Raw genomic sequence first — 11,459 nt, 5'->3', positions numbered from 1 at the left:
ATACTCCAGTAAAGTAAAAATAACTCAAAATTGTTCAGACAGTACAGTACTTGAGTATGTACTTCGTTACTTTTTACACCACTGCGCTGCATCTCCAGCGAAGAGGAAATTCTGAGGAGCGGCTCCGCAGTCGCACCCTCCACACACACACACACACACGACGCACGCACGCACGCACGCACGCACGCACACACACACACACACACACACACACACACACACACACACACACACACACACACACACACACACACACACACGCGCGCGGTCAGCGGAGGAGCACTGCTCTATTCTTTCGGAGGAAGATGAAGTGTTGTGTTGATGCAGATGAAGCACTTCATTTAACCAGAAGGATCAGGAGAGTCAGTGGAACGATCAGAGTTACAGCTTTAAGGGAGCAGCTGTGATGCTGATGATCATGGTTTCTACTCTAAAATGACTACAGGTAAGAAGATATTATAACCTATACTTTAAATGGTGTGAGACGTTTTGACATGGTCGCTACTTTTAAAGTAGGAGTTAACAGAAAGTAACAGAGAGTTTCTGTTAGTCAGAACAGAGAAAGACACGGGGATCTGAACGATAATGAATTGATTGAATACTTTATTAGCCGTTTGCGAAAAAAGCACAGGAAAGTAAGCCTACAGTTCAATACAAGGTCTGCTAAGAGTATTTTAAACCCAAGAAAGCCTATGGCTTGTTTCTATGGGGTCCTTGACTTCTTTGTACTCAATGAATCGAATCAGACTACATTGACTATTGATTTATTATTGATATTTTAATGAGGCGAAAGTCAAGTAAGCCACAGGGACAGCTCTATATGTATGTATGTATGTATGTATGTATGTATGTATGTATGTATGTATATATATGTATATATGTATTATGTATATATATATATATATATATATATATATATATATATATATATATATATATATATATATATATATATATATATATACATATGTATATATATATATATATATATATATATATATATATATATATATATATATATATACGTATGTATATATATATATATATATATATATATATATATATGTATATATATATATATATATATATATATATATATATATATATATATATATATATATATATATATATATATACATATGTATATATATATATATATATATATATATATATATATATATATACATACATATATATATATATATATATACATATATATATATATATATATATATATATATATATATATATATATATATATATATGTATATTGTCCCCGAATCAGTTTTGGCCACAAAAAGTCATAAAATGTCCTGAAACCAAAGTCATCTTCCTATTCCTATTATATTTATTCATTCAGTTTTAAATCTTGATCACATCAAGTGATTGTGTGTCCTCAGGCAATAATGAATTATTGAACCAAGAAGTATTGGCCTTGAATGATATCAGTAGATTCAGGACTTTTAGATGTATTATGTAAATTCACTCTTACATACAGTATGCATACCTTACAAATCACGTCCTTTGTTTTTTGTCCTTGTCCTTTTGTATCAGTAAAGACTATAGTCTAAAAAGGGTTTCTCTCCAGTGAATCACAGGAAGTGAGTCAGGGAAACCCCTTATTGTTGAAGGTTGTGTTTCTCAAAGAGTGCACAGTTAAAAATCGTTCCCAGGCAGGTACTTTATCCTATTATGTTGGGAAATTGGGAACTGTAGAATAGCATAAAAGCCCTTTCTGTGACATCAGGCAAAAGCTTAATTGTGTTTGATTAACACAAGCTTGATTATTTTTTACGCCTACATTTTAACATCTTGTTAATTGTGGCATTTTACTTTAACACAATTGTTTATCTTAATACTGTAATTGCACATCATTACCTACTGTAACTTTAAGGCAATTTTATCTGTGGCAGGCAGTAGCTCTGAATATTTAGACAGTTGCAGAGCTCAATATAGATCCAATAGTGCAAAATATCCATAGGTTATTTTAAACTGTAATCTTACAATTTCCTTTTCCTGTTGTTCTTTTAGACTACACCAAGCCTCCCCTTGCGCCGAAGCCAAGACTCATTTGTCACGCCAGCCTCAAGCTGCCTTCCCCTCTCATGTCAAGAGCCTTTTCTGCAGCTAGGGGTCCCAAACCTCCTATAGCCCCTAAACCAAAGGCTTTACACGATTTTAACGGAAGGGACCCTGTGGATCTAAGCACCCAGGAAGAGTGCATTAATGGGTCTTTGCTGCCTTCGGACGAGGAGCTGGACCAAGAGAATGAACCGGAGGACTCTCCGAACAAGACTATCCAGGCCAAGTCACCTGTGGAGCTACAGTTTGGAATCTACAGCCTCAGCTCAGGACAAAGACAACTACAGATTGGCTCATGGGAGCAGAAGGAAGAAGAGGTGAGTGCACTGCAAGAGGAGGATTGGAGATTATCTGACAGCGGACTAACAGAGGAGGCACACTCTCTGGAAGCAATGGGAGTCAGTGATGCTGGATTCACCACTGACTCGGCCGGTGCCAGGGAGACAATGAACACGGGCATGACCGAGGACACTGATGCCGAGGCTTGTGACGCGGGCGAGGCACTAGCCGACGCGGATGGCCTCTCAGTCGGGGACCTTTCCGTTATCAGCACCGAGGAGGATGAGGCAGGCTGCTGCTCCTATGCTCAAGCACCTGGCCGGGAGGACAGTGAGACGAGAGAGGAGGAGGAGGGGAAGATTCAGAACGAGGAGGAAGAGTCTACGGCAGATGTCTCAGCTGAGTCTCTCACAGAGGAACCTGTTGTTGTTCCCTGCGAGAATAAAAACACCGGACAGCAATCGGTCTTGGGGGGAGAGGAGGCAGAAGAGAGATCGCCTGATTTCACTGATTGTGGCATCACTTGTAATGCCACACTGATGTGCATTAGTCATGAAAGCAAGGAAAAAGCCAGAGGCTTAAAGACGTACTCTGTCAATGATGAGCAGCACACGCATATATCTTCCATTATTCATGGGCAGAAAAAAATGCTCTTGAACGCAGATGATGGACATCTCTGCTTAGAGGTTGCTCCTCCTCTTGAGCCTTATTACATCTCTTCTGAGGACATTATAGAGACATTGTCGAGCCCAGCAGATGACCTAAACGAAAATGAGCAGGGGTATTCACTGACAAACAGAAATCCAGCATCGCTCTGTGAATATGAGGCCATTAGTGAGGAGGAATCTGTAGACAATGCACAGATAGAGTGCATGTCCTCTGAAGATTACGTGGACATAGGAAACGATATGGAGGAGGACAGCAGTGACAAAAATGCAAAAAGACCTTGTCAGAAACGCTCTGTCCACAGTGAAGGAGGTCAGTCTGACACGGCGGAGGCTTTTTTGGTTAATTCTAGCTCCCAGTCGAGGTTAAGGCTGGTATCTGTCTCGGTGCCCAGAGAGGCTGGCACCTTCCTGACATATTCTCGGTCAGAAAGCCGGCTGCTCTCCCCAAATGACTCTGATGTCTTCAGGCATGACGAGGACCTGGAGGGTCACATCGTGCCGTTCCTCGACGACACCACGGACACAGAGCACGACCTTAGCGACGAGCATGTCTACGAGGAGGCGGGGCATGACTCCGAGGGCGAGAACATCCTCCCGTTTGACAGAAGGGCCATGGTGATGCGCTCCCGATCGCTGTCGGGCAAGGTACCGTATTATGTGACGCCCCGCGAGCGAGGCTCCCAGGTCAACTTTCAAAAGTTTTGCCTGGGGGGATTTGGCCAAATGGGACCGGCGATGAGCAGCAGCCCTCTGTTAAACATGCCTAGGAGCAAGAGCTACTCCAGGCCTCTCGGTTTGTCCACGTACACCCGCTCGTTCTCCATGGAGGGACGGGACACGCCTCTGGGTGTGTACAGGGGCAGGGAGCGAGGGGACGACTACGTCATCAGCTCTTCCGGCAGCCTCTCCCAGCGCTCGCCGCTTCCGTCCAGCGGGCTGTCCACACCTACGTCCGTGGTGGACATCCCTCCCCCCTTTGAGCTGGCCTACATCACCAAGAGGCCCATCACCAAGAGCTCCCCGTCCCTTCTCATTGAGACTGACTCCCATGACAAAAACAAGAAGAAGAACAAATCCTCCTTCAAGCGCTTCTTGATGCTCAAGTTCAGGAGGAAGACGGGCAGTAAACCTGTAGTGGATGTCAACCCTTCCTCCTGCAGGCCCCCACCTGAGCCCGGCCTCCACGCCCCCAGCAGGCTGGTGGCCTCGGACAGACGCAGCACCAGAGACTCTCCGCAGCTTGATGGCCGTTCCGCCGGCAAGCCTCTGGCGGCCTCAGAGAGCCCCTCCGTCTTCCTGTTCTACAAAGACGGCAAGAGGAAAGGGGGCTCTGTCGCGTTTCTCAACCGGGGCATTGGTCGCGTGGAGTCGTTTGAGGACCGCTCCCGCGTGTCTTTCACTCCTCTTCCCCTGACGAAGCCCCGCTCAATCTCCTTCCCCAATGCCAATATCTCAGACTACGAGAACATTCCCGCCATTAGTTCCGACTACGAGAATGTTCAGGTGCCACACCAGAGGCCTGTTCAGCAGGGGGCTTTCATTGAGTTCTTTGACCACCCCACCCGAGGACTGTCGTCCGCCCACGAGACAGACGGTTATGTGGACATGAGCAGCTTCCCGGGGTTTGAGAGCAAAACTGAGGAGGAACCTGAAAGGTATGGACTCCATACTCCTAGAAGTCCTAAAGTGTTCTTGTTGTGTGTGTCTGTTTGAGGGAAGAGGAAAGGAAGATAGAATGTGTGAGAGTACCTCCTGACACAGATGGATGCTCCTAGAAGTAATATTAGTGATCCCTGCCACCTTTTATACTGAGCTGTAGTCTTTTTTTATTACTGTTTGGCCACTGGGTGTGTATACTATGCCCCTGGGGTAGAGGATTTATAACTATTTATTATGGAGGGTCCCTCGCTGCGGCGACCACACCAGACCTGGATTGTGTGTGTGTGTGTGTGTGTGTGTGTGTGTGTGTGTGTGTGTGTGTGTGTGTGTGTGTGTGTGTGTGTGTGTGTGTGTGTGTGTGTGTGTGTGTGTGTGTGTGTGTGTGTGTGTGTGTGTGTGTGTGTGTTTGTTAGGAGGGGGCAGGGTGTAAGCAGAGTGAAATACACTACCTTCCTTATTGTATTGTACTCAAACATATATTAGCCTCCCAGGGACCAGATGTTAGGTGTGTGTGTGTGTGTGTGTGTGTGTGTGTGTGTGTGTGTGTGTGTGTGTGTGTGTGTGTGTGTGTGTGTGTGTGTGTGTGTGTGTGTGTGTGTGTGTGTGTGTGTGTGTGTGTGTGTGTGTGTGTGTGTGTACAGTACATGCAATAACTACTCACATTGTAGAGGCATTATATTGAATCGGAAATGATAATACTCAGGTAGGCTGTGGGTAGCCTAATCTTACTCTCACTTTTCTTAGTGCCCAGTATAATCTGGAGTGGAGTGTTCATTTGAATGTTACACTCACTGTGAATGAATGCTCTTTTTCAGACTTGAGTGTGTGGTACCTTCTGTGATCTCCTATACCGTGCAGACATGAACCCATCCCCCTGCATCGCTGCTCACACAGTCAGCCCCTATCATACACACCTCTCAGGATGATTAATAGTCGGAGCATTTTGGAGTCATTGCTCTTCCCTTTAGCCAATCAGAGAGAAGTGGGGTGGTGAGATACAATCTTAGTGTTGGTTTGTACTCTAGTCAGCAGTTGTTTACAACCAGGCTTGTTTCTGAGCATATTTACCATTTTGCTGGTTATGGGCCAAAAGAACTCTGAAATACTATTCTGTGTAAAAACTAGCCTATACATGACTATGATTATAGTTAAATCATGATCGATATGGGATTTTTACTCAGTGTCACTCAGCGAAAATAGCTGATCTACTAGCTCACAACGCATCACATTGTTGTGAACTTGTAGATCTGCAATTTTTTGTGTCACATTTTGGAAAAAGAAATGCCTATGCCTAAAATTGTGATGCAATGTTGTTCATGTTTGTAGAGACATGACAGGATTTGGGAAAAAATAGCTGTTGTGCTGTGATTGAATTTAGGCTAACAGGTTCTAAGAGGTTGCAATAGGTTTGGTTATGGCATATTGAGTAGCTGTGTGATTGTATGTGTGTCTGAGAGAAAGGTGGATTTACTGGGGATGGTGTGCTGCTCATGGCTGGATCTGCCCCCGGTTTCTTTGCAGTAAAATAAGTTTGGGATGAATGGAAAGACCTCAGTTCATCAGGTTTGTGTGCAGACAGAGATGTTGAGCTTTTTGGCACCTATACACTACAGTACAGTATTCTGTTCAGCTGTGGTGTTGTTTGTCTCTGCTCCACTCATGTACTAATATAGTACACTGTATGTAACCACTTCAGTCAGGTCTCCTGTGTGGGGAACCAAACACCGCTCAGACAATGGGGAATCCCCCCTTGGCCAAAGGGAGATATTAAGTTTCTGGAGGTTTCAGGGCTAATGTTAAAATGAATTCTTATATTATAATCCACTACTATAATAGCATTCTCTTTATGTTACATTCTCAGTTTTCTATGACAGAATGAGTATCATTCTATACATTGATGCATATTTTATTTGAGAATATAGTGAAGCAATATCTTCTAGACTGCCAGTGGTTGCTAGCGGCAGGTTTTCCACTGCCGCCCGCAAGACACAATCACAGGACATTTGGAGAGAACACATCTCTGCTTCAGCGGTATCATCTGAACAAATAGGCTCACTAGAAAGCCTACGGAAAAAAGAGAGAAAAATAATAATCTTCTTTTATCTTCGTTTGTAATTTATCACTCTGTATAGCCTTTGGGCTTCATAAGACATCACACCCAAAAAAAAGAGTGGCAGGGGCCATGATTCAATAGCTGTGCCTGAAAGCCAAAAGCTGGAATGGCCTGAAAGTAAAGAGTTTATCTTAGTGCTACTAGTGAAATACTGTGAAGGCTAAAAAGGTGGAAACTCGGCATAGATTCTGGTGAAAGTGGTTCAAAGACCCCCTGGTATCCCAAATAAAACTGGATCCTATTACCATTAATGACCCATGAAGGACCATTATGTTTTAAACTGAGATCTGAACTGCACATATATGCTGACATGTGTAGCTAATTTCCACGTCAATATTGCTAAATCCATGGGCGCTTGCAGTAAAGCATGGCAATCCTACTGGCACGACATTCAGGGATAGATTTTCTTATTTCTTTTTTATAAGCACTAGGCCATGGACTCCCATTTCATACGATTTTTTTATCTCTGGGACCCCAAGCTAAACGGTTGTTGTTAATTTCAGTCAGAGAGTGTACAAATGGAACCAAATGGAGTTAATGGACCCTTACTGAGAACAGACCCGTAAGAGTCCATTTGTTTCCAAACAATCAATCATCTAGCTGGGGACCCCCTGGAACTCCCTCAAGGACTCCTGGGGGTCCCCATGCCCTATGTTGAGAACCAGTGACATAGATGACTACTACACTGCTACCCCACTGACTGAGCTACAACCATTAGCATGTCATTGCTACCGGGCGGAAACCTCAAATGTCCAAAAACGTTACTTTCCAGGATGCAAATTCGAAAATAGCTAAAATAGAACATCTACAGCGACGTGTTTAGAGCTTGTACATCGGCTATTTGTGCTACTTTTGTATGACGAAGTAGGGCATTGATTTACAAAAAAAAACAGTTCAAATATGGAGATAAGAGATACTTGCCCGACAGCAACAACATATACATTTGGACTACCCATGTACTGTATCTGCTGGCATTGGAGGACTGTTGCTGGAGTCCGTACTGTACATACAGAAGCACTTTGTTTGGTTCTTTTATTTGTTCTTACTTTGCATGCTGTTACACTTTTGTTTGATTATTATAGCGATATATCAGCAGCATAGCAACATAGATGCTATTTCATTGGTTGAATTAGAGTCATCTCTCTGATTTACCTCTCCTAGATAAAGGCCCATGGAGAGAACTAAGCATTCACACGATACAAGCCATTAACTTAAATGATGTCTGGAAAACTGAAATACAAGGGCAAGGCCGCATGCTGGAAGATACAGCCAATGTAAAACTAGATTTGTTGGTAGATGGTTGAATCATTCTTAAATTGACATTGCTCTTCTCCATAACTGATGCTTTTAATTTAACATTAATGTTCAGGCCGTGCTTAAACCTTATTAGCGTTCATCAGGACTATACTGCAGGCTGTGTGTGTGTGTGTGTGTGTGTGTGTGTGTGTGTGTGTGTGTGTGTGTGTGTGTGTGTGTGTGTGTGTGAGTGTGAGTGTGAGTGTGTCTGCCTGTCTTCACAAGTGTATGGTACATTTTCTTAACCATTGAAGCCCTGTTTTATACTTTGTTGTATGACAGTGTTTTGAAAATGTGAACATTTTTGAAAGGGAGGAGGCCAGATTGAAAGTGTCTAAATGTGATGTGACCTTGTCCCTTAGTGCCTACACAGAAGCCTACACAGTGTGCTCTGTGGCTGCTAGCGCCGTGGGAGAGGCTGGGAAGGAGTCCGCAGGTGAAGAAGAGCAAGGGCGTACCTCCGAGGAAGAGGAGGGAGGGCTAGAGAACACTTATGATAAACAGGTGGGTAATTAGAACTAGTGTTTTGAGATCGTATGGTCATTGACCCATTATTGGGTCGTGGATCAATTTTGTTTTGCGTAAATAATTTTTACATATCCTAAACAATATATTATTTCAAAAGATGTTCAACAAATGTAAAACAAAATTTGTCTCGGATTTGTCTTTACCAAAAGAATTTCAGAAGTTTCAATAAATGCATACATTTTATGGAGAAAATAGCTGATCTACAAGCTCACAACGCATCATGATGCGTTGCGTTGTGAACTTGCGTTGTGAGCTTGTAGATCGGCTATTTTCACTATTGTTGAAATAGGGCATAAGTAGTGAATTCATATTGTATTTTTGTAAGTTTGGGTCCCGTGGAGACTTTTGGGTCTCGAGTTGAAAAGTTTGAGAACCACTGATCTATATGCATATCGTCGCTGTCGGGTGGAAAACTTGTGTAATGTCCAAAACTGTTACTTTTCAGAAAATGGAAAACCTGTGTAGTAATTGTTTTTTTTCATTGGTTCAATCCTACTATAATTCTAGTAACCTCTGTAGTGGTACGTGAGTGTAGTGGTACGTGAGTGAAGACACCCGGTTCTCCTCACTGGCTGGACCAATTGCTCTGATTTTGCACAAACCTACTATAATTCTAGTAACCTCTGTAGTGGTACGTGAGTGTAGTGGTACGTGAGTGAAGACACCCGGTTCTCCTCACTGGCTGGACCAATTGCTCTGATTTTGCACACAGCCATTGACCATTACCATCTGAACGCAACTGTGAAGCCCGTTTTTCAATTTCATCAAATCTCAGCTTCTTATTAGTGTTTTTGTGTCAAACACTGTCGTCCCATAGCTGGGGCTGCCCAGCTATGGGACGAACTGCCTCCCGGGTTGCCAGATCATGTGCGCATATCCCCCCACGGATGCGCTGCGCCGACCGGGTATGGTCTAGTACTTATAAAACGTATAAAGACTTCACCACTCCGGACCCGACATTGAGATCCAGTGATTTATATCCATCCATAGATACACCAAGTGAATACTGTCATTTTATTGGTTACAGCCTGATGGTCGATCGAGAGCCTTTTACATTGCCAAAGAGCTGGTGGATACAGAGAGACTGTGAGTTACATTTCAATTAATGTCCATTATCACTTGAAATTCCATACCGGTCATGTGTCATGTCTGTTCGGCCATATTAACATACAGTACATAAATATAGACCGTTTTTCCATTAATGGCTTTAGTTCGTTCGTTAGAGTCATTAAAACCAAATCTACCTGAATAATTGGGTCAGTGTTGGCTAAACATCATTGCATGATTAATAAATCACAGACATTTGAATGTGGATTGTAAATTTTAAAAATCCAAGGACTATTTACAGCTTGACTTTTCAAATCAGTCAAGTCCATGCTTTAAAATGCATAAAAATGCAAAGATAACGTGTAACTTTGACCAAAAATAACCGCATAGGGATATTTAGCGTGTTAGATTACCTACTGTATCTCAAGTCATTTTCAATTATCTTCGAGTAGATTTTCATACAGTACTGAAATGAATAGAATCCAATGGCTTCCTCGATCAAACAAAGCACCGGTATGCTTTGGAAAATGGTCTGACACTGCAGCAATGTCCAGTTGTCATTGTGTTGTCCTCTATGGGCTAAACATGCCAGACCACCAGTATGGCTCTATAATAATTATACTGTAAAACATATTTGCCCATTTGTTAACCCAGTCTTATTACTACCATGTTGTGTATGTACATGTACTGTCATTTTTAATTCTTTATCTATCTCTGTCCACAGACACGTGAAAGCTCTCAAGCTTCTTCAGGAAGTAAGTGACAAATCATTCATTTGTATAGTTGCTGTCAGACAGACACCTTGTATGTTCTAATCCATAACCTTTCAGGAACTTTAAAGCCTGACAGTAAGTAGTCTTGGGTAGCCAGACTATTCCACAATCTACGAATGCTATATACTAGAGTCTGGAACTACACCTCCCGAAATCCGAGAACGGAAGCTGGCATCTGTTCAACATTTCCGTTCACAAAAACATATTTTAAAATATCTTTACATTTTAATTACCATTTCTGCTAAGCAGCAAGCTATATTTGCTGAGATGATTTTGATTTATATTAATCAATTTGCGCGACTGTAAAGACGAAACATAAGCGGGGAGTAGGCGTCACATCCGCTTTATCATGACGGAAGCATTTGAAAATTGTGGGAGACAACATTCTGGCTCGCGAGACTATTCTGACAGCGACAATATGGTATATCAGTACAGAGTTCTCATTTATTATGTTAGTGTTTTTTAGGCTCACTTTGATAACTGTTTGAGGAGAACTTAGCTGTGTATTATGTTCTAGGTGTGTTTCCTTTGCTAAACAAGAATCATGCACCACTTTTAGTTTGGCAGGTCATTTCCTGTGCTCGGCTGAGGTCAGTTGTAGAGCATGTGAAACACTCCAACCTGAAACGGTGGATTCTCATCATGTGCAGTTATGCAATAAGAGAGCATTTATATGAAGTATCTCCTCTGACATATGAACAGTTATGTCTGTGCTGTGTCTTGATTAGTCTTCCAGTAGTTAAAAAAATAGTCACATTAGATTCAATTCGATTGGTTTGCCGTTTCCACAAAAAAATCTAAATAACTTCATCCGTTAGGAACTTAATTTGTGTGAAAGTGTCAGTGCATACAGAGTAAACAGCATATTGACTGACAACAAGTTGATTCTGATTCTGAACATATACATTATGAGTGCAGTTTAAAACTGTTGAAGATGTCTGCCAATAGGGTTAAGAATGCTTAAAAATGTTCATGGATAAATAAGATCAAGCACCCAAGCTAGCTCAGGTCTAA

At 42.3% G+C, this 11,459-nt stretch overlaps 1 protein-coding gene across 5 annotated transcripts in view; it reads left to right on the top strand.

The window, feature by feature from the left end:
* Window positions 1-306: 306 nt before the first annotated feature.
* The window catches only part of LOC311048964 (FYVE, RhoGEF and PH domain-containing protein 5-like), a 32,655-nt gene continuing 21,502 nt past the window's right edge, over window positions 307-11,459 (top strand). For all 5 annotated transcript variants that reach the window (XM_084062357.1, XM_084062360.1, XM_084062359.1 and 2 more), the window contains exons 1-5: window positions 307-445; window positions 2,032-4,684; window positions 8,460-8,601; window positions 9,653-9,711; window positions 10,397-10,427. In XM_084062357.1, coding sequence (XP_083918483.1) covers window positions 436-445; window positions 2,032-4,684; window positions 8,460-8,601; window positions 9,653-9,711; window positions 10,397-10,427 — 2,895 coding nt within the window. In that variant the 5' untranslated portion in view covers window positions 307-435. The remainder of the gene's footprint in view (window positions 446-2,031; window positions 4,685-8,459; window positions 8,602-9,652; window positions 9,712-10,396; window positions 10,428-11,459) is intronic.

The sequence above is a fragment of the Gymnoscopelus microlampas genome (genome assembly GCF_963454915.1).
Source record: "Gymnoscopelus microlampas genome assembly, chromosome: 7".
NCBI lineage: Eukaryota > Metazoa > Chordata > Actinopteri > Myctophiformes > Myctophidae > Gymnoscopelus > Gymnoscopelus microlampas.
The sequence above is the reverse complement of the archived record's forward strand: the minus strand, read 5'-3'. Positions and strand labels throughout refer to the sequence as shown.